At 35.2% G+C, this 25189-nt stretch overlaps 1 protein-coding gene across 3 annotated transcripts in view; it reads right to left on the reverse strand.

Moving 5' to 3' along the window:
• The window catches only part of LOC149778666 (kinetochore-associated protein DSN1 homolog), a 42088-nt gene extending 18444 nt beyond the window's left edge, over nt 1-23644 (reverse strand). For 2 of the 3 annotated variants that reach the window (XR_016415532.1, XM_089939462.1), the window contains exons 1-5: nt 23471-23644; nt 21375-21448; nt 16410-16476; nt 15009-15084; nt 7560-7628 (exon numbers count right to left, since the gene is read on the reverse strand). Coding sequence is in view for 2 of the 3 variants with exons in the window: in XM_089939462.1 (XP_089795588.1) it covers nt 7560-7628; nt 15009-15084; nt 16410-16476; nt 21375-21448; nt 23471-23564 (380 nt within the window). In the remaining variant the exon portion in view is untranslated. The remainder of the gene's footprint in view (nt 1-7559; nt 7629-15008; nt 15085-16409; nt 16477-21374; nt 21449-23470) is intronic. The other variant, XM_089939463.1, reaches the window with a different exon arrangement.
• Between the last annotated feature and the right edge of the window lie 1545 nt (nt 23645-25189).

The raw sequence follows: 25189 nt of genomic DNA on the forward strand, positions 1-25189 counted from the left end.
AACTGCCAATTTAATAGATATAGTTTGTTTGGGTGTGTGGAACTGCCATTTTATCAGACGTTGTCAAGCTGAGTGTGCAGAACAGTCATTTTAAGATATGTAGTCATGTTGGGAATTCAGAACTGAAATTTTAACAAATGTGGCATACAGAACTGAACAGATGTATTCATGTCAGGCATGCAGATCTGCCGTTTTAACAGACGTATTCATGTCAGACATGCAAAACTGCCGTTTTAACAGATGTAGTCATATCAGACATGCAGATCTGCTGTCTTAACAGACGTCGTCATATCAGGAATGCAGAACTACCATTTTAACAGATGTAGTTATGTGGGGAGTGCAGAACTCCTGTTTTAACAGATGTGGTTGTGTCAGGCATATAGAACTGCCATTTTAAGAGATGTAGTTATGTGGGGAGTGTGGAACGGCCATTTTAACAGATGTAGTCATATCAGGCATGCTGAACAACAGGTTTTATTCCTCAAATATTTAGGTCCTTGGGATAATACTACTTTCCAGCAATGCAATTTTAGTCAGCAAATTTCAATTCTGCTGAAAGAGCTACAATATTAACAGCAATCCTTTATTGCAGGATTTAGAAACTTTACTAATGGTGAGTTTCCTGTTGCAAATATCAATAAACCTTACTTCAGGAATACAAAACAATGAATACTCTTTTTATAAGACTAGTTTTCAAATACAGCAAAACCTATTAAGACCCAAACCAATGTACTATATTTTTAAAATTGCTTTTGGAATTTCTCCTTCCCTGATACAGGCATTATAAAATGCTCAAAATGGAAACAATGGCAAAATCAACCCATGGAATATTATGTCAAGCTAAATCAATAACTCATGTGTTAGCCCAACCTGCACCAACACCAGTCAGCAATTACTAGTTCATGAAATTATGTGCATAACAGTAGCACAAACCTTATTTAGACACATTTTTGTACTTCTGAATTATATTGCCACTTTAATTTGAAGGCAAATTATTATTAACTAAATGCTTGTAGGTAAACTGTATTTGTTATGTCCAGTTTGAGCCCAGATTAGCTTGACAAAAAAATGATTTATTATGTTATGTATATATAATTTGCATTGTTTGTTAGTTTTGTTTTAATATTTATTTTATTTCATTACATGCTATTTTAATGTAACAGTGTATGTTGGACTGGACCTTGTCTAAAATTTAATTCATTTTCTGCTTGACCTGAATCAACTTTTTTTTAATTTTATTCTGTAAACAACTAATACATAGCTAAATTATTCTTTATGTGTATGGGCTTCATATCAGGGTCATTATTAATAGAAGCAAATATGTTTATTTTGGTCTAGGTCAAGATGGAAATTACCTGATGTACCTGACATAGTCCAGATTCAATGTTTTAATTTTAGTAATAGGTTTCTAATAATAACTAACATTTATTTTGTTGCTGTTATTGTTGTTGTTGTTGTAGGGCTTAATGCCATTTTTCAGCACAAGATAGGCTATACATGGCGGCCAGTATAACTGGTGGAGGAAGAACCCGGGAAAACCCCGGGAAGAACCACCAACCCACGAGAAGCTACTGGCAAGCTTTCTCACGTTAGCCGAGCCTGAGTCTCGAACCCATGCAGACAGAGGTGAGATGGCAGTGGTCGAGAATGGTGAGAACTTCAGACCATTCTGCCACGCTGGGCACCTTTTATTTTGTAAACATCAGGATCATTCTAGAAGGTCATTTTCCATTAGGTACTAGTTTTTTTTAGGAAATGCTAATTGTGACCTGAGGTCAAGATGAAGACTATACAGTCTTGTTAATGAAGGAAAAATTAATTCATGCTTTAAAGATCTAGCATAAACAAACTGTATTATATACTCTGACCAGTAATCCATTTTGGGCTGGAATCTATGTCTTCAAATTACTGAATTCAAGTGATTATTTTCTTTGGAAATACAAAAGTGCTCTGATAAAATTTCAGGATAGAGACATTCACTGGAATTTATAGTGAATTCAAATCTGGAATTGTCTTACTGTGATTCAACAAAAAAAATGGCACATCAACACTCTGAGCTACCATAGACACATCATCACCTTTAGCTTTTTGGAGTTGATTTGGACTTCTACTAAATTTTATTCAGGACTTTAAATTATTAGGACTTATGTCTGTAATTCTAGGATTATTTTGGGATTTAATTTGCAATACCATAAGTTCTTCTTTTTAATTTTCACTTTGTCTTCTAAGGAAATAACTCATTTGTTGAATTTTACAAAGCTTGATGCTTTTCACTCTTTTCTCTTACTTATTTTAGGCACAGACTCGTAACAATTATCAAAACATATATAAAGTCCAACTGCAAACAACACAGACACTGATCAGCCATCACGTAAAGTGCCGGCAGATTAGGATCTATGTTGTGTGTTCTACTGATTACTCCTTACAATCTTCAGAGAACCAGATCTGTTGAGGCACTATGCGATGGCAGATCAGGGTCTATGCAGTATGCAATCTGACTCAACTCATAAGCAGGTACATACCAGATTTCTTTTAATGCAGGACTGTAAGAGAGCTTGCTACATAATCAACAGAGCACGAAGAATACTCAACAGTGACACCTACTTCTGTTTCAACTTAACAGGCTTGCATTCAACCACACAATATATTGAAATTGAGCACACGATACAATGTTGTTTTTAGGACTGCACCCTCTATATAATAAAGACAAGGATGAGTATTGATTGTGGATCACATAAACAAGCATAGGAAATCAAAGTACAATTGTCCCAAAATGCAAGCTCTACCATTTGATTGGTTCAATGTGATTTGAAGGAGTGTTTTTGTTTACGACAAGTCTGAATTATATTGAAATAATAAGAGCTAATTGTTTGAGATTATTCTGAATCGGAGATTGTTTATTTGAAACGTAAAAGGACACTATATAATGAAGAAACATGTTCTTACAGTTATACACAGTGTTTGTAAGAGTCATTTGATAGGAAAATAGTGCATTGCAAATATATATTAATTTGATACAGCAGAGCAGAATAATCATTGATTTAAATATCCAGTACCTTAGGATTACGTACTTATATTCAGGGACTTGAGTATCTAATTTTATCAGATTATGTGAAACTATCCTGGACTTCAGTGTTAGTATATGTTCATAAGATTACATAGAAGCAAAAACATTGAATTAATAATTCTGGTGAATTCAGTTGTGTTATCACAATAGCACATAAGCACTCTACAAGCTTCATTCAGATTACCTTGGAACAGTATCAGGATTAACAAAAAATAGATAGAAATTTTCACGATTATTAGGATTATTGTGATTACATACTTGAGATCATACACTGTAAGTTACTTTTTAAATGTTTCAATTTTGTTTGATTTTATATTTTATTTAAATAAATTTTTATTTTAAAACTAAAATGCTTATTGGGTTTACCTTGTCCTGTTACTTAAGCTTAATCCCCTAGACATAACACTGTTAATTAGTCACACTGACTCAATGCATATTTATGTAAGTCTAACTTTTAGCTGTTGTGCAGACTGGACACGTTCTGGTGGAAAATGATGTGTGTCTCAGGACAAATGGCATGTCCCTTGAGAAGTTCATGTGTATTTGACCAGGAAGCTCAGGGACCTGCGAGCCCTGTCAATATGTATTTTTGTTTTGAAAATAAGATTTTTAAGAAGGCTGCCATGGTGAAAGCAAATTTTTAGTAAATTATGTTTCTCCGAGAATACTTACCCGATCACATTAATGTTAGGGATATAAGCCTGCTACCTCTCGCATCCAGCTCTAATAAAAGACGAAAATTCGTCTTTTCTGTCTGTCTCATATAGACCAAAGGGCAATAACTCTTGCCCCTTACCTCCCCTTGCCACCGCCAGGTGTCACTAGTTTTTTAAGCTGAGCAATATATATTATACAAGGATGCTTGCATAGCAGGGTGGTTGGGAGGGTTTTTAAGTAATGTGATCGGGTAAGTATTCTCGGAGAAACATAATTTACTAAAAATTTGCTTTCTCCTTCAAATACGTTCCCCGATCACATTAACGTTAGGAGAATAGGTAATAGGAGGAGGGAATGCTCAGCATCCTACCTCCACCCCAGGTACCTTCTAGGGAATGATGGCTGGATTCCCCATTTGAACAATAACCCGTTCTCCTTATTTCATCAGCAACACAGCCTAGGATCCCGTGATATGTGACCCCTATATACGGTTAAGAAGATAGTTATTGAAATCTTCTTACCTACGAAATTTCACTAGCAAATCCAGCGAAGCTGATAGGCTGTGCTGATTGTTTTAAATGGGTCTGGTGGTCATCTGATTCAAGGTTTGCCTCTGCAAAGCCAAATCTCTGAGATAAAAACTGGAGAAGGTTGACTCTGCATGCCAGCCAACAGCTTCTATTATATCTCGGATCGAAACATTGCGTTCGAATGCAAGGCTCACTGAGATTGCTCTAATCTCATGAGCTGTAATCTTCATGAGGCGACTCTGATCTTGTGAGACCTCAGAGTACACTGAGCGTATAACCCACTTCAGCCATGAAGCAAGGGCTTGAGGGGTGATATCCCGTTTACCAGCTTTGACCGGAAGAAAGAGGCGCTTACATGTGTCCCAACACGCCTCTGTGCGTTTTAAATAGTGCTTGTGTGCACGAACAGGATCTTGCATGGCTGTTGCTCTTGACTTATCTATGGAAGAGAGCGAGCGAATGACGATTCTTTGATTGCCAATGGATGGTAACCTATTTTTGGCTACAAAGCCTGGTTGTGTCAGAAGGACCACCGAACCATCTGATCTGAACTGAAGAAAGTTAGGGTCACTGGAAAGGGCATGTAACTTGCTCACCCTGCATGCTGAAGCTAAGGCTATCAAGAAACATGTTTTGTATGATAGCAGATTTAACGAAGTGTGGGCTAAAGGTTCAAATTTGTCTGAATTGAGCCATGTTAAAACCCAGGACAGATTCCATTTTGGAAACAGAGTGAGGGATTTTGGTCGATTGAAATCAAAATTGGTAGATCTGTTGTGCCCAATATCACATCTACCATGATGAAAAGAACACCTTAGCATTCCCCGGATCACCTATTCGTCCTGATAGACGATCACTGATCTCCTTAATTTTTGCCGACTGGGGAAGGAGCCGGAAGGACGTCGTCTCTTCCTCCCCGTCAAGATCTACAGACGCCTTAACTTTGTAGTCTTGAGTGGCGGTAGGAGGTGGAGGGCATACTGAAGTTGCCAACACCCTATAAATTTCTTCCACTGCCACCTTGAAGCCAAACTCAGTCCGTTCCATGGTTGGATCTGTGTACTGCTGATTTGCAGGAGTTTCGTCACCCTCACTGTGTGCCGAGTCGTGTTCTGGAATAGCTTGCATTTCTGGATAGAGCATACCAGGTGGCAAAGATGACGCGATTCCGTCATCCTTGACACTGTCACTAACTCTCCCTTGTGGATAAGCCGTGAACATATGGACGGCTGGCCCTGCCAGCTGGTTTGTCTGGCTTGTGGTCGGCCTGAATGTTGGCAATGGTCCTGCTATCACCAGTACCGGCTGCTCCAATGGCCTGGCTGGACAGACAGATTTCTCACTAAAATCTCTGCCATAGTATTGGTATGTTGCCGGCGGTACAGCTTGACGGACGGATTTATCACTAAGATCCCCGTAAATCATATTTGGTCGGACCGTTTTAGCAGTAGGGTCCCCATGCTGGGACAGCTGGACAGCCGGTGACGTAGAGGTTGTGAAATGAAATGGATCCGATGGATCTGGTAAAAACCCCATGCGTCCTAACTTACAGGCCTGAAGGCCATGCTCGGACATGCGGGGGGACTTACGCCCACTGGGCAGCCTAAAATTGGGGGAACATTCCCCCAAAGAGTCAGAAAAAGCTGTGGAAGCGAGCGAGGGAAATAAGGGTAATATCTGGCCTGATGTCAATAGCTGCGTCATCATTTCCTGGACCAAATGACGCATCTATTCAAAGGTGGACTGTTGTACCCTGTCAACATTATTTTCCTCCATTGCCGCTGATGTTACTGAGGCTGACGGTTGCAAACGACGAACTTTAGGTGGAGGGGGGACCCCAACATCCCCCACAAGACTCGCAATGGAGGCTGTCTTCGGATGTATACTGAGGACATCAATGCTATCTTTCTTCGACTTATTCTGTCTATCCCTCCCTTTTGCTGCCTTCTGGACTACATCAGCCCACATTTGCTCTGCCCAAGTATTACACACGCTGCATGGTATAGATGATGTACACTTGGTACCTACAACACAAGAGTCATGGTTGTCTTCTTTTGCTTTGAACTTTTTGCATTTCATGCATTTGGTTGACATTTCTACTGAAACAACACAAGAAAAGAAAACAAAGCACAAATTAGCAATTCAGCATGTTATTAATTCGCTAATACCACAACCGTTACTAACGGAGTAAGCGAAATTAGTCAGTGTCGCGTTAACTCTTAATTGACAACACGAGTTCATCGATAGCGTGTGTAACATGGTTTTCAGTAGACGAAATCCGTAAGGGTGACAAAGTCACTCAATTTTGAAAAAAAATTTAAAATAATGTATACAACCTGTAGAAGAATGATTGTCCAATGTAATAAATCCAAATTTAACTTCGGATGGTCCAATTTAACACTAAGATGGCTTGAATTGTTTGGCGGTATAATGTACGTGTTATCAGTACAAGCGAAGCTTAAAAACTAGTGACACCTGGCGGTGGCAAGGGGAGGTAAAGGGCAAGAGTTATTGCCCTTTGGTCTATATGAGATAGACAGAAAAGATGAATTTTCGTCTTTTAGTAGGGCTGGATTCGAGAGGTAGCAGGCTTATATCCCTAACGTTAATGTGATCGAGGAACGTATTTGAAGGAGAAATTGTTGGATGTCAGATAAGCACGATTTTCTTTTCAGGCCAACAGGACCATTGATTTAGGAGGAGAAACAATAACAAGATTTTGAAGAAGGCCACTATGGTGGCCATTTTGCCTGTTCAAGCAGCATCATTTTCTTTATGATCAGAGTTTGGGATGAATGTGTGTAAAGTTTTACAGCAATCCTCCATTATAATAACAAACTTGTGCCAATAAACAGACAGACAACTATCTCAAAAGCTTTTCTGATCTATGACCAGTAGAGCCAAAACCTGTGGGACTAGTTCTATTTTCAAGCCACATGAATGTACAGATGGGCACAAAGATTCCTAAATACCCTCACTTCTTCTGAGGCAGGGGTATAATAAAGACCTATGAAAATGTTTAATGCATAAAATACATTGATTTTATTTAACTTCACGAACAAAGTGCAAGAAACACTAACAGAATGCTGGTATAAATCTGCTGTATGGGGTGCAAAGATGTTGGCTGGCTGTCCTTGTCCTTATTACACTGAGTGCAGGACATATTATTAAGTGAATTCAGTATGACAGCATTGAGAAATTTAACACAATAAAGATTACAATATCAAATTGGACCTTAGAAAGATACTACTATCCAAGGATTCAAAGAAAACAAAATGCAGAAGTTGTCTTATAACGTGACTCACTTGCTAATGTAGGCTTCCAATTCTATTATTATTTTGTCCATTTCTTCATTTACTGGGTTTGGAACAACACTGAAACATAAAAATCTATGTTGTTTAATTTATCTAACATTATCATTCTTACAATATAAAATCAGCTTAACCTAAATTATGCAACCAACATATTGGCACAACATAAATAACCATACCTGATAATCAGCATATTAAATGATATAAAATCGTTTCTTTTTTCACTTGACAACTACCACAACATAATGTACTGCCCTAACCATGTTTTCGAGTGGTACAACATAACCAATTTTTTTTAATCTAGTAAAATATGTTTCTTCACAAATACTTACCTAATCATATTTCCTTATGAGAACTACTACTATCTTGCAAATCAATTGCTGCTAGGTTAAAAACTTTCAGCTAAAAAGCTAAAAGTTATCTGCCCACCAAGGTGGTGGTCAGGCATAGTGATCTCCCATTCGCACAGGGATTGGTGTCAAATCACATGAATATCTTGCTTACTACTGGAGTAGAAGGGATGTTCTTTAATGGATGCAACTGTGTAGAGGCTAGGAGGATGTATGTGTATTATGATTGAGTAAGTGATCGGGTAGAATGTGAACCTCATTCCCATGGAGGTTAACCAGCCACAAAAGATTAGAGTCTTCTCCTTACCAGGATCTATGATAAGGGTGGAATGGGTTGTCTGTATGTGTGTCAGTGAGATAGGGATGGACATGTGTAATGCTGGTAAAAACAAGCAACCTATCTCCGACTCTTCCACTTAGTTGTAGGATTGTTCCCCATTGGCATGCACTCTGGGGACATCTGTGGGACCTTGCTGGTTGCCTTGCAAATCCCTAATCTGTACCTGAGACAGAAGGGGATGGTGGAATGCTGCAAATTCTGTCAACTTGATCATTAAGGAGGAGAATAGATGATGAAGGTTGTGAGCATATCTTGGGGTATGACTGGTCCATAAGGTGGAGGTAGACAGCACTGCATTATTTTTCCCACCCATTGTAAATTCAGACCTGTTATTATGGTTGTATAATGTTTTGTCTCTGTTAAGATGTGGACCATCCACTGGATGCGCCCCCGCCTAATCTGTTGACCAAAATCTTTGGGTCCTTAATTGAGAGTGTGACTTATTGCATATATGTTGTGGTCATGGACCTAATGATCGCTTGAATATAGCCTAGTCTGATAGAAATGGAAAAAGGTTATCTGTATGGGAAGAATGTCATTTGATTCTTTATGTTACGATGGATTACTGGATTTGTGGTTCTATGCAACTGGTCCATGCATCTGCTGTGTGAGAGGATACTTTTGACTGTATGCTTAGTTCTTTCCCTTGCAGTACAGCAATAGAGATTGAGGTCCAATTCTGAAGTGGCAAGGTCAACAGGAATCACTAACAACGATGAGTCCTGTGGTGGTGACCTACAAAGATTCTGACTGTGAAAGTGGAATCCTCCATACATAATTTTCACCTGATGTTAGAACTGTAGACCATGCAGGTGATGTAGGGATTATGCGGGAAACTTCAGTTTAATCCTGCAAGGCGGAGTTTCACTCACTGATGTAAGACAAGGTAACTAGAATGCCAATTTTGTCAGTTATAAATTAAGGTATTGGAGTCAACATCTCCAATGTTATCTGCGAAGTAGACGGAGAAGAATATTGATGATGGTGGTCCATTACAATTGCAACACTTATGAGTCCAAACCTGTTACTTCTAACTTGTTGCTAAGTAGAGTCTCTTGGATGGCAGAGGATTGAGGATGAGGGAAGAGACCTCTCTTTAAAACTGAGGAGCCAAAATCTACACCATACACTGAAAGTGTTTGAGGTACCATGCTGTAAGATAGATCATTTAAGCAATATAGGAAGTGCCTAGCAGCAATATGCTGTTAGATTCATCCAAGAATGTGTCTGTAAAGACTGGGCATCATCAGAAGGAAGTCACGGCCCACTGCAATCAGATACGTATGGCCAAGTCCAGTCATAGAGGAACATGGCCAACTTAACTGCATGACATCATGTTCGTGAGGTTGGGACAGGTTATGTGATGTTTGATCCACATCCGGTCCATAAGTCCATAAGAGACTGTAGCTGATGCTGTTCTCCATCTCTCTGCCCTTGCGTGCAGTTAGGGGAGAATGGTCTCACCCATGGTCTAAATCTTCAAAACAAAACAGAAAAGACCCTCTATATATAAAGTGTAGTGAGTGACCTGTTTTATGAGCATGTGAGTATCCATGCAGAGTTACATATAAAGACAAGTACCTGCAAAGGGGTGCATGTGACTTGTACAGGTAGATTAGTGTATAGCTATGAATATTTAGAAAGTGGTTTCTAAATAATCAATTCCAGCCACAATAACCCTAGGCATGTGAAATTCACTGCTTGTACCATTTGAATCACTGGAGCATCACTTACAGTATTTATATGTATGAAAATGAAGAGAAAAAATACATTCTACTCACAGTTTACCATAAGAAGGTCAATGGATTGATAATACAGCTAAATATCACTCAAGCATAGCTTATAGTAACATGCATGAGCTGAATGCAACTGAGTAAACCAGGTATAAAACAAATTCCCATACCTGTCAAACCATAGCGGAGGCTATAAATAAGATAAACAATTTTTAATTTTATACAAAAATGCCTGCATATAAAAAGGAACTGAAGCACTGCTATTAGATACTTGCAAAGTAGATGCGACAATATCAATTATGAAACAATTTTACCTTTAAGAGAAAGGCCCAATGATGTTCTATACAGGTAAAATCAATAAAGTGTTACTTATACGACTATGAATTTTTAGTGCTAGCAGACGAGCTAATGGGAGCAACGAGGCATCACTATATCACATCAATTCACAATACTACCTGTAGGAAGGCTCAATGATGGCCTGCACAGGTAAATTCAGTACATGTCTTTGAACACAAGGTGGGTGCAGTGCTATACATTATGATGTTTTACCTAGAAATAAGTGATAGCATAAGGTGTCCAGGTATAAAATATTTTACAATACTACATGGAGGATGGCTCAAGGATGGGCTGTACAGGAAAATCAATGAAGCTTGGCACCTGGATGCTAAGAATACCTTGATACAGAAAACTCATCTGCGTGTAACAAATCATAAAGGAACTATACATATATAAAGAGATTTGTATAGACAGAGATTTGCATGCATATAAAAATTAATTATAGCCCAAACTTATGGAGAAGTCACAAAGGATACCAGAGGAAGTGCTATTAAATGTGAGATGAAAAAGTGTTTGAAAATTGTAAAGGCAAAACTTTGGAATAGGAAGAGAGAGAAGCTGGAAATATAAATGGAGTTATACTTCCTTTCGAAGTGAAAAGAATCCTCAAACTTGTAATGGTATCTCTTCCAAAAGCTGATTCTGGCTTTTATGAGGTCTCTCATGGTGAGAGCATGATTCTTAGATCAAGGAGAAGTAGTAACTGACAGATTCATGGTATGTGGTGCTAATCCATGTACCAAGGGGAGATCACTCTGCCCAACTGCCACCTAGATGGCCAGAAAACTTGTAGCTTTTTAGCTAAAGGTTTTAACTTGACATGACTAGATTAGTGAGGTAACAGTAGTTCTCCTAATGTGTTATGACTGGGTAATGTATTCAAAGAAGAAATCAATCTTTCTTAATCTCTCCTAAATTTCTAAATTTCAGAAAAAGTATCATTTAAAAATGAAGACATCATAATTTTATTTTATTTTTTCACTATTTTTGTATCTAAAGCTATGGCAATCATTAGGTGGCAACTTCTGTCAGTCTTTTATAGTGTATGTCCTCATGTTTTAAGTTCTTCTTCATGCAAACTGTAACTGGTGTTACCTAGTGTTTGAAAAATAAAGAATGAAATTACGAACTGCAACTGTCCAAAACAAAAATGCTGGGTGTCCAAAGACTTCAGGTAGAAGTGGTATGCAAATCAAGTAGATACTAAAGTTTCATGAAAAATGGTTGAACATTTGTGATGTTATTACCATTTAAATTTGTATTTATCGTGTCAGACTGGTAATGGATACAAGACCCAAATGTATGAAAAGCTTATAACGTAACATGCCAACCTCTGAGAAGCATAAGCATAATTACTGTTATTATATGTGGCAAAAAAGCACAATTTGGGCATAAAAATTGTAATCTATATATTACATGCCAGAATTACAGCACATATGAGAAAGAAGTATTTTACTAGTAACCTGGTTCTGTAGCTGGTAAATATTTGTTTTACAAATGGCAAAATTCATATGGATGAGAACCAGAACACAGACACAAAATATACTGAAAATTATTTAGATTGTGGACTCACTTCAACTAGTAACATTTGTAACTTTTGCTGAAAGATTTGTGAACTGGAATCCTTCATTGATCATGGCGAGGTGCTCAGAATACTGATTTACACTACTCTCATATTTTTCTTTTAGAGTTTGTATAGTGGTATTGATTTGTCCCTTTTTCTGATCTGACATGTTTTGAAGTTTAAAACGATCCATCTGCTCTATTAATATTCCATCATAAAACATCCACAACTCACACTGCAAAGCGTTTCACTTATTATCTGGTGCCATTTTCTTTGAAAATATAGACTGGGTTACTAACTAGCTAGCATATCAATAAAATGAATCTGTTAGGCAGAGTTCACTTTTAAAGAAACCTGCCTGTTTTCTTGGAAATGGGTCATATATATATATATATATATATATATATATATATATATATATATATATATATATATATATATATATATATGGGTCCTTGCTATATAGCAATGAATCTGCTAGGCAAAGATCACTTTTGAAGAAACCCGTCTGTTTTCTTGGAAATGGGTCATATATATGGGTCCTTATAGCAACTATGGAAAGTGATCTTATGCTATTCTTATGCAGCAGTCACCTTTTTAAGAATATTCTCAAATTTATGAGTGAAATTAAAGAGATGAAAATAAAAATGACAGAAACTGATTTTTGATTGCTTTTTTTATTATTTTAATGTAGCAGAAAAGCTTAATCCATAAACCGTACAGCGGAAAACATATTTTGGTGAAAAAAAGCATAACAATTACACCAAAAGCATAATGGCTGGCATTTATGTTATACTATGCTTGTAATCATGTAATATCTAACACTTTTTCTAGCAAGAATTTAAATAAGTATTTATACTTAAGATAGTGATATGTTGTGATGGGTTAATTACGACTGAAATTTTTATAACTAACAGATATGGAAACAGCAGTAAATTGTCCAATTTTATGTTTATATGTACATATGTATGTAGCTAGTAGTATATTTTTCACCTCAACACAAGTAACTATGTATTGACACCAAATGGTTAACTTTAAAAAAATGTAAAGATGAATTGCACAAAAACTTTGGAAAACAAATTCTTTCAAATAAATGCAAAAGTAAGTATGACAAGATAAACTATAAAATGATAAATGTAAAATCCTATAAACATTATTATAATTTGTTGCATAAACTGCATTTCTTTATAATGTCCAAGATTTTTTGGGTGGTATGACCTTATACAATTTCTTCAAGCATTTCATTTTAGAATATTTTTTCTATGGGATGGAAAATCAACACACTCAACATGAATCTGCCCCACCATCAGCGGACACGAACAGGGTACATACTCCAGTCAAGGTTCACCCTTCCAGAGGAATGCATGAGTATGATATGTCTGTCCAATACATGATTGGCACAATACCACCTCATCTCTCTGATTTGTGCTCAACGTTCTTTAGTCTGCAGTGTTTTCATTCCACATATATTTGTAAAGAATGAAAACAAGTTGATTTATACAATTTTTAAGACAGTATATACAATTTTCCATTCGAAGTCAGGTGACTGCGAGACAGTTTTGGCTGTTATAGTACAGAAATTTCTCCTGATTGTATAAGATCATGTTCCTGTAATATCTGAGATATTAATGGGTTGTCATATTTAAGATTGTGCAAGAATTTCAACATGTAGAGAAAATCCACGAAGAAATTTGGTTTTGGTTTCAATGTAGTTCAAAGCTTTCAGTATGTCTATAATTTTGGAGACAAAATAGAGGCTTTGTCCAGTAACTGGCTAAATATGGTGCTATGGGGTGTTGCAATGGCAGCTCAAACTTTGTCTCCATCTTTCAAACAACGAGTATACAGGAACATAAGGCTAAAATAGATGGCTCTGATTTACCAAGTTTACACGGAAAAAGGAGAGGATTTTGCTTAAGAATTTGCAAAGGTCAAATAATATTATGAGAGGTAAAGACAAGTGACAACATGAAAAAACGTCTTCTCTAAAAAAAGCATTGACGATATGCAGGACATAAAAAGGAAATACTTTGACAACCACAAGTAAACATTTTATCTCCTAGGTTCAGTGACCATTATTTTTATTCAAGAATCATGTAAGGAGAGTCTTTTTCTTCTGTTTGTAAATAACAACTACCCTTGTAGAGAAAACATGGTCAAAGGTCAAAGGCAATATATTCTTGGCATTGTTTTAGAACAAAAGAAACCTTAAGCACAAAGTCCCCATATGCTGATGGTGTGTATCTTCAACTAGAATAAGGACAGAATCGTAAGAAATCAGAATTTTTATCAAGTTCTGCTCCTAGATTGTGTAGCAATATGACTGAAAAATTCTTAAAACTACATTAAATATCCAATCACACACAAACACTCCTAGATTACAGAGTTTCACTGACCTAGTTTAACTCCTTGTATCTGAGCTGAGTTTGGTTTCTGAGCTTGGGTATCATGCCAAAAATATGTGAAGAATATGGGCATCAAGAAGTGTTTAAATTAGCAGCATTTATAAAGCCATACAAATCAAAGGTCATAAACTGTTTAGAATGTGGAATGGTTTTTTTTATCTCAAACAAACTTGCATAATTTTCTTGATATTCTCACGGAAAAATGACATGCAATTCTGCATATTAATTTGTCATTTTGTGTCAACCATAAACAATCCAATACCCTTCCTCCGTCTGTCCTTACCTAAACATCTGGGTGGACATTTACAAAACCATAACAACTGTAAGAGTGATATATACATGTATCTTGGATCCTGTGAGAGGTCAATGATTCAATTTTCACAAATGTCACTTACAGTATTTAATTTAATATTTTCTTTGCCAAACCCTGTACAGCAGTTATAGTAGAAAGACGTGTGATATTTATAATAGATTTGGGGTTATAACACCTGGGTTCAGGTCCAAAAGAAGGGATGTATAACTGTTGCGGGGGGAGGGGGGGATTATGTCATAAAGAGAATAGTAAATTACCATATCCAACCACAGAAGCAGCTCTTTTTTTTTCTTGCAAACAAAACAGTGAAACTACCTCGGACCACAAATCAAAAACAATTATTTAGGGCACAAAGATACTATAGGTCAAGAGCCTTTCAGGTAAGATTTTTTTTAAAAATACCTTGTCTGGTGACAAGCTTGATAGAAGTCATTGTTTTCTTCCATTGCTTCAAATTTCTTCATCAGTGCTGCTTTCACTGAAAATATTGATTCATACTTTTTAGACACTGTAAGATAGCTATGCATGAAGTACTCAATAATAATTTCTCAGGACAATTACAAGGTGCTAGGCTTCAGTAATATTGATTTTAATATGGCTAAGTGCAACTCCAGATTAAAGTTTTTCATGATGAAATCCAGGCCTGATTTGGTACGAAAGTCAAAATTGTAATGATGAAATCCAGGTCTGATTTGGTAGGAAGGTCTTACAGTTTAAATCATGAAATCCACACATGAGTTGGTAGGAAGACACTAAAGTTTTATTCATGAAATCCAGACTTGATTTTGTAGGAAGGCCTTACAGTTTTAATGACAAAATCCAGGCCTGATTTTCTAGGAAGATATTCAAAATTTTAAGTCCAGATCTGATTTGGTAAGAAGGTCATACAGATTTAATTATAGAATCTAAACCTGATTCAGTAGGAAGGTCTAACGTTTTAGTGATGAAATCTAGTCCTGATTTGTTATGATGGTCTTAAAGGTTGAATGATAAAATTTAGTCTTGATTTGGTAGAAAGGTCTTAATGGTTGAATGATAAAATCCGGTCCTGACTTGGTAGGAAGGTCTTACATGTTGAATGATAAAATCTAGTCCTGACTTGGTAGGAAGGTCTTAATGGCTGAATGATAAAATCTAGTCCTGATTTGGTAGGAAGGTCTTAATGGCTGAATGATAAAATCTAGTCCTGATTTGGTAGGAAGGTCTTACATGTTGAATGATAAAATCTAGTCCTGACTTGGTAGGAAAGTCTTAATGGCTGAATGATAAAATCTAGTCCTGACTTGGTAGGAAGGTCTTAATGGCTGAATGATAAAATCTAGTCCTGATTTGGAAGAACCATAAAACCATCCCAAATTTCAAGAAAACTGTTTCTTTTCTAAAATCTTTAAGGTTATTTTACTCCAATTTTCCTTACATAATTAATGACCCACTACTATTACTCTTATGGTTTACTGTATGTTAAAGATATATTAAAACCAATATTTTTGATCAAGAGACCAAAGATGGTCTGAAATTAATAAATATGATTCAAACCTGGATACAAGATTGTCATATATTATTGTCCTGAATAACGACAAATACTGACAAGATACTGGTATAAATATTTCAAACCATTAAGGAAATCAATTATAAAGGAAGACAAATCAATCATCGCATCAAAAATGAAAGGAAATTTTAATGCCATTCAGACCCTTTCTTTAACATTCTGTAGCTGTATATAATTTGAGTAGAAATGATGCAGCTTAAAACCAATGTTTTCAATTCTCTTGCCCTAGTACTTTCCAACTGAGAAATGAATACCTTTTCCATTGAATTCTTCAAAACCATCAAAATCTTTGAATTCATCTTGAAGCTTTGCAGATGAAAACTGGAAGCAGATAAAAGAATCAACATCAAATTTACCAGAAGATGAAAAGAAACTCATATTATCTATTGTTTTAGACTATTTAAGAAGATGATATCACTTATTTAGAAATATGTAGATTGCAGCAGTATTTTTTGTGCAGTTACTCCTTGTTATGGATATCTGCATCATCTATTACATTTAAAATATAGTTTTATTTAAGTCATTTGGATTTATGACATTTATATTTCAAATTCTTCAAGTCACTGGCTGGCAGTAGCTATAGTAAAGTATATGTGCAATAGGTGTAGAATTCTCATTCATAAATCAAAACTGACTGGACTAGGTCAAGTCAACAACTATTTCGGTCAAGTACACCACACACTCAGTTTGAATGGATGTCAAGAAAATATCACATGAAACTAGGATTGCATTTGTCCTGTGGAGGCATCTTCCATCCCTAATTGCTGAAGGCTAAATAAAATGAGAAGGTCAGTTTATGACTGTTTTGTTATTTTATAATATAATAATTTAAACTGTTTGAGAATCTTATAGTTAATCAGATTTTGTTTATTTGATGTGCATATACACTGTATAAGTGAATACAAGCAATATGTGTGTTATTCCACAATTTATGCCAGCTTTGTAAGAGAGAGAGAGGAAACAGTGATTTATTTATAACTGTTTGTTGGAATAGCAGTGGAAAGCATTTATTTTAAACAATCAATACATATCAGATTATGTCAAATTATTCAAGGATTTGACTATTTAAATAATTCTGTTGTTTCATGTGCAACTTTCAAGGACTTCCATGATACCTTCACATTATTACCTTGAAGAAAACACTTTTGGATTTAGAACTGTGATTCTTCAGTGGTGTCAGAATGTTAGCACATAAAAATATTCAGAATACACTGGACAGATTCTAGATTAGTGTGAAATTGATAGAACAATTTTGGATATTCTTGGAATTCATACACTCATGGTTCCCAAGCTTTTGTAAAGATAAATTTCTTGATCATTTCCAGGATGAAATTAATTTCTTTCAAGGTTCAGACATGACAGTTACTGAATGGTATTAAAGAACATTTTAGTTTATAAAACATGCATTTTCTAAACCTGCATTATGTGGCTATGTGGAAACAACATAATGAACATAAATTAGTTTTGTTTCCTTTCAAACCTTTAATTCTAAAGAATTCTAGAGCAATATATATGCATTTTATACAAAGTAAACTTTTCATATCACAGTCTAAAAAAAACAATAAATGCAAAGTAATAGAATCTTATCTTGTAACAAAAGAAGTTTAACCCTCCATTAATCTGTACCAATAAAACCCAAACAAGATTTTTCAAACAACTTAAACTCTTTAAGAGGATTTGGTTAAAAATATGTCATTTAAAAAAACATTTACAAAAGGGTTGATTTAAATTTTGACAAACAGACCTTCAGAACTGTATTTCGTTGTATAAACAAGGACTGAATTTTCTGTAAAGTCATGTCTTCTTGTAATTTGATAAACCTGTACTGATACAGGGACTTGTATTGTTGTTTAATAATACAAGGGATGACAGTTTCCTATTTCTCCTACATCTATTTAAGATCTGAAAGCAATGCTTCAAGCTAAATGCCATTGTGTAATAGTTTCGCACCAAAGTACAGCTCAGAGATTCAACATTTTGGACAACAAATTTGGCTTAAAACGAATAGCCGTGTTTCTAATATGGGTTTCCTCCAAATATTCCCACCCCATTTTTCACATTTTGACATTCAAAATGGGGTGTGGGGTCAGCTATTGCATGGTGAAATTTGGAATTTGCTGCCACTATGTGGTAGCAATATATGTTGCTTACCTGCAAGCCTAGCAAATTTAAGTGATGTTATATCAACTCATACCTGCATGAAATCGATAGGTAAATGCTTTTCTTTTATCAGAAATGTCAAGTATTATAACAGTTATATCTTTAATCCGCTGACGGTCTAGACGAAACTATAGCATAGATGAAACATGACCTGGTACTCGCCATTTGCATAACTAATCACATGACTTCACAAATCTCAAATGACATCGGAAGTCAAATAGTCACGTGATATCAACAACAAACTCCTTTTTAATGTTGTAAAAACCAGAAGGATCATATAATTATCAACATATTTATTTTGAGAACAACGATAAGAAACCTGTCGCTGTTGCAGCAATGTGGCTAGTCAGATTCATCAAGCAGAGAGCACAAGTCAACATTGTAGTCACGTGATACAACAAAACCCAGGTAGTTGTTCTCGGAATAAATACAGAGGACTTAATGTTCTTTTGGGTATTTTTTATATATTTTTATTAATATTTTTTATTTTTTCTACAACATTTGAAATGGGGTATTATCGATAAAACATGACTACTGGATTTATGATGTTATGAACATGTGGGTTGTGAGATACGTGTACTTGTGCAACTAGCAATGCAAATCATGAGTACCAGGTCAAATTTCATCAATGCCTTAGTTTTATCTCGTCTACTAGATGATTCTAATCCACTGAGCATTTGGGTTGAATCAACAAATTTGTTTATATCAAGCACTCAGATGTCCCATACTGCAACCTCTGAATAGTCTGGTCAGATCTCGATAAATGTAACTCATGATCAGTTCAGTTATGACACAGATATGTAATTTTTTCAAGCTTCAAGTGGTGGCAGGAAATTCCCGGGTTTTCCCCCTACGTTTATCAATATTTACTTTTTGCAGTCAGGAAAAAATTATCATTTCTCCCGACTTTTTCCAGATTTCCTGGTAGCGTGGGAACACTATACACTGTAAGTTATTAATTGTTTCACTTTGATTTTATATGTTAGAGAAATAAATTTATATTTTGATGAACAAGGTGCAAAATAAAGTGAATAAATGCCATTTAAAGGTATGTGTAATCAAATTCTCTAAAACAACACCTATAGCTGCAAAATTGACTCAGAGTGTGTACATGACCTATGTGAGTTGTACTTAAGATATATGGGGGAGGGGAGCTGAAGATAAATTGAAATTTCACAAACAAATGACATTTTTAAGAGGTGACCTGTTGTCAGTGACTAGGATTTACATGGAGAATTAAAAATGGACATTTTGAATAAATGAAGACAACTAGTCTGAAATAAACTTATACACTCCACAATGTGTTAAATAATATATATTTATAAGAAAATCCATGATCTCAAGTAGATCATATGTTAGAAAATTCATGTATCAGTCAAATTCTGTTTGACAACATGTATATATTAAAAAAATGGTAGTCCTCATTTAATCTGTATCCCAATGTCAACAAACACATTTCACAAAACAATCCACTCTGATATTCAGTATCCTAGTAGTATGTGGCTGTATAGCTGTTTATATGCTACATGTACATGTACTTAAATTGGCCTAGATACTGGTCAACCAGAGACAACTACCATGATGCCATGGCTACCAAGGGGATGAGGCTATTCATAGGGAGATGAAAACATGTGAAAGAATTAAAACATTTTGCATTATTGCAAGATGTCCAAACTTTTTTAACTTGACAGCCAGATATCTATTGTTTCAAAATACTGAAGCTTTAAATTTGGTTTTACGCTACGATTGGCAGTGATCGTAAGCATGAACTTTTTTGTTGCAAACAGAAACTTTCACAGCACAATAAATATGTTCCAATCACTATGAAAAATGAAACTATGCTTTTATTTAAGTTTGTTGCTGACTTCTTTTGATCAAAGATCTATGGCTTGCTTTGATGAAGGTACATGTGTTATTGAAGGCACCACTAAAGGCCCTCTTTGAAGGACCAAACAAATGCCCATTTGTTATTGCTGCGGCAACATCAAATAATTGTAGAACAACGAGACAGATTTTTTATTTTCATTTACTTAGTATATATACAAAACGATCAGTGCTTCAAAGCTAATTAATTATCTTTGAAGTTTAGCAACACTTCTGGTACATTTTTCAAAAGGAAAAAATATTGCCATCGTCTGGTCAATAGTAGTCTTTCCCCTTCCCACCTTCAGAGGTGGTCAATTGTACTAGTCAGGTAGAAAGACTATTATGGTTATATTACGGCACACAGTACTAAGGCCAGACATCAGCATAAGCAGATGTTGATCTAACAATGCTATGTTTGGGTGGTTTGTCAATAAGAACAAAGGATTTTGTTTATGTAACAATAGATTCAAGTGCAATTTCATATCCAAGTTTGCAGCTTCCTGTCATGATGTCTTGAATTTCTCCACTCCAAAGCCAAGACTCTATATATAATTTTTAACAGCCAAAAATATTGTCGCAAATAATTGCCCGATGATATACTTTGTTGTTTGCCAGACAATTGATTAGTATGGTCAGTGCCATACTTCAAAGTTACAGAAAGCAAAGTGTCAAGTTAGTACATTCTGAATCTTGTGAAACAAACACTACAATATCAAATAAACAATAATAATAGATTTATTCCAAAAATAATATATTTGGAACAGTTGTCCCAAACCACAACTGACAGCTCCCACTTCCCTTAATCAAGTTTACTATATTATTGTTACAAAAAACAAGTTGTAGCTCTTTTATTTAGTTATTTTACAATTCATTAAATACTATTAAATTGTTCTCAGCTTTATGTTGATATAACCCCATTCCATTCCCCCACAATTCTGACCTTTTCTAACACAACAATCTCCATTCATATAATATGAACAAAATTCTCATTGCTTCTCAAAACAAACTGTCTGATGGTTTTGAACTGAAATTTTGATGGCTAAATTAGTAACTGGATAAATAAAAGATTACCTCTTTTATATCATAAATAAAAATATTTTCATTTGTAGTGCACAATATCTCTTCTGTCATGTTTATAATCATTTATGTATGTTTCTTATTTTTGTTTAAATGAATCAATGTCTTAACATTACCTGCAGACATTTTTCTGCCAAAATCTTCAATTTCTTTTCTGTTGGTATACCTGCATCGATGTCTTTGTAGAATTCTGAAATAGACATACAGCATATTAATGTAAACGATTAATTTACAAAGCAAACAAAAATGTAACAAAGTCAAACTCACATAAAAAATACATAAAGTAAATGAAGTTTGAAAGGGTTATACATTTGCTGCCGAAAAATGAAAACAACAACTACAAAATTTGGCTATGGTATCTGAATAGTCTGTACTGTTTTTGGAAGCTTGTTCTCGCTGTGAGAATAAACTCTTTGCTCAAAAACTCAACAATTCAAACACAGAACAGAGTATATTAGATGAGGTCAAAAGTGTGCCTAGTATCCCAACACTTTAGTTGCAGGGGGTGTGGTGCCTTGTCTGTTACCATCTATCCATCTGTTTTTAATTTGATTTTTCTTTAAAGAAAGCAACTGATGGAAATTCACCAAGCTTGCCAATTAAATAGACTACCCCAGTGGTAATTATCTGCAACATAGGATAAGAAATTTTGGAGCCATTTCTCTTCCATCCTTAGTTTGGAAACTAATTTCAAATACACACAAATTTAAATAAAAACTAACATTTTGGGGGGTATTTTTTATCAAAAGGGAAATGACTGCAAAAATCATTCCCCATTTTATTTTTTACCAAGATCTAAAGAAAGCATGTAATGAATTTTGGGTAATATTCATTGCAATACAGCTAAACAATAGCCCTTAATTCCAGGTTTCTAATGATCATCTTAAAAGTACAAAGGCTCAAATTTATCTTTATTCACCAAATGCATTTCTTCACAAGGAAAAAATACCAGCTTTAAAAACCCTATTTATACTGGCATTTTCTTACCAATTTTATTAATCTATACTGTTGTTAGTCAGTAGTCTTGGAGTAAGAAGGACTTTTGTATTGTAACTTTTATTATCATTTTAAGTAAAAGTGAAAACTACATGTCAGAGAGTCTATTCGGGTGACAGTTGTGGCATTTACTTTAAGTATTTTTTATTAAAAAGTAGCTGGGGCTTTGTTTTAATTTGTTATTCAAACTTTAATCACTTGCTTAATTGATTGTATACTACATCCTATTTTGAATAAACACCATGGTGCAAACGCATGTCCTCATTAAAACAAACAAAAGGCATTACTACAATTGATCTGGCTTAGAAGCATCTACTTCATTACAGTTCACTAACCCAAAGAGGACTTGATGAAGCCACAGTAGAACAACAGACTCATTATCCAAGGATTGCAATTTGCTACCCACCCTGAACAGCCAGGTGTATGATTTGTGTTCATACCATCAGTCTGAAGCACTAAAGCCACCCCCATTTTTTTACAGAGACAAATCCATGAATTTATAGTCATGATATCATTTTATTTTACAAAGCGATGAAAGTCATACACATGAAAACAATGAAACCAGACATCATGGCTGTAAATAAAACGTAAATATTCATAGCATAAGCCAATTATCATCTTAAAGCAGCTGAACAAAATAGCCTTCTTTTCTGATTTTTAATGATTACCAGAAATGTTGGAAAGCACAGCCTTTCAAGCTTTCCTATGGTAATTTTCAATAGTTTTGAAAACATCATAGATGAAAAACATTAAAAACTTGGCAAAATCAAAGAGAAAGTCGAACTACCCAAAATCCTTCATTTTTGGCATCCTACCGTGTAAAAGTCTGCTTGATTCGATTTTTTATAGCATTAGCAGTCATGGAACTTTAAAAAAAAAAATAGTTCTTATCCCTAGTCATACAATAAAAGACGACGCCCCTTATATTAGTAGGTCTTTTTTTACGCGACTATTGTTATGCCAAGTCCTATAATGCAATACATCGACCCTGATATATATGCTCTAGGGTCGAGCCTAAAATATAATTATGTGTCGATGTCTTAAATTGTAGGACTATGACCATCCCATGTCCTACAATGTAAGACATAGCACATGTTATTTTTGTTTTAGTTCTATGTTCCTGACGCCCTAAACATAAATATCAGTGTCGAGGTCTTAAATGTAGGACTATATACTTTTTGTTTTAGTGCTATCTTCAAGACCCATAAGAACCAACCTGTACCCGAAAGGGCAACAGACTGAAGTTCAATTCTGCCAGGAGCAAGACTTGATCTTCGACGCTTTTTCCGTTCCGTTTGGTCCGTGGTCATCTTACAAGTCTAGCTATATTAAAAACGAATATCTCAAAGATATTCAAGTTTATTTCCAATTCACCGCCTTTGCACGTTCATTATAGTGTTGAACGATAAGAAACAAACATATCCAAAAAGCCAGAAAGCACTCTATAAACCCTTTTCAACAGCACGCGCCCTAATATGAAATTCACCTCTTCTGACACCAAATGTACAGGCAAACAGTGACACTCATGCAGGACAAAGTTTCACGTCAGGTTGGAGAATCAAATTGAAAATATTTTGAACATGTTCATTAATATCGGTTAAGTTTAGAGGGAAAGCGACTGGTTGTAGCCCTGTCCTTAATCGAAAGTGAGGCTTTGTATTTCTCGGGCCAATGTAACAAACACAAGTTGTAGACTATCATGACATTTATATTTGTTACAGTACATGTATTGGTATGAATTATTTAGATGTTATAAGGATGCCTTAAAGTAGAAAATCCCAATGAAGATTTTGAACAAGTTTTCGCAGTCTAAGTATAGATCTCCGGGGAGCGAGACATTTCCATCCCAAGACATTCGACCCACAAAAAAATTCCCAAGACAGTTCTACTCCAAAGACATTTCAACCCCAGCCATGAGACAAATTGACCCCAATTCATGCAATTTTTAAACAATGATTAGCACATTGCTAATGGTGATTCCCACTAATCACACAATTATTCACTGACGTCTACAATTAAAGAAGATATTAACATGACACTTAGAGACCGAAAAAGATGTCAACAGTTAATTGTAATTAAAAACAATTTTATTAAGTTAATGAATGCATGCTAATTTAAATAAAAAGAAATTAAGTTCACCACACGCTGTAAATTCGTATAAAAGAGCCAAAGTTTTAAATACCAATATGGTATGTTCTGTACCTTCAAAGGTATTCTATTTCAAAAATAATTATTACTGAGCACGAAGTTGGTAGCGAAATCGACTTTACAGTAAACCAATACTACGATTACAAATACATAATAATTCTTAATACAATTTAACTTTATATATTTTATGATTAATAGTATATAATTAAAAAAAATACAAAAATGTTTCAAATGCTTCGACATAGAATTAAATCGTTTCTAAAATAAATTGAGCCTAATGTCTTAAAACATCCATATTATTCCACTGCGGCTTAAAAAGAAAATTTTTCAAATGTAGTACGTAATTTTTCTTACCTGTAGGAAAAGGAAGGCGACCACTGTGAAGTTTTAAAACTACAAGACCTGTTTCAGAACATTTACGAAAACATCCAAACTTGTATGATAGCACCTTCCATTTTCCATAAACGGTCCTATAGTTTGACAGCTCTTGACTTCAATTTCATTACCTACGCAAAATCTATTTTTTCTTGTCTTGTAAGTATACAAAAATTCGTGAGGCCAGCATCCTAGAAAAATATACCGAATCGGCAGTCGCTTGGACACGATCCTAACTGATTTAATCAGCCTGATGTATTATGTATCACGTTACTGAACTCGCCAACTTAGATAACAGTAGTGACTTTTGCAGTATTTTTATACAATGTTAAACGTATTACTGTACTTAGCAACAATCACAATCTTTTATTATATGACATGTAAATCTTCACTGAAAATTCAATCATCACAT

Source organism: Sinohyriopsis cumingii, chromosome 17 (genome assembly GCF_028554795.1).
Source record: "Sinohyriopsis cumingii isolate HCF-2022 chromosome 17, ASM2855479v2, whole genome shotgun sequence".
Lineage (NCBI taxonomy): Eukaryota > Metazoa > Mollusca > Bivalvia > Unionida > Unionidae > Sinohyriopsis > Sinohyriopsis cumingii.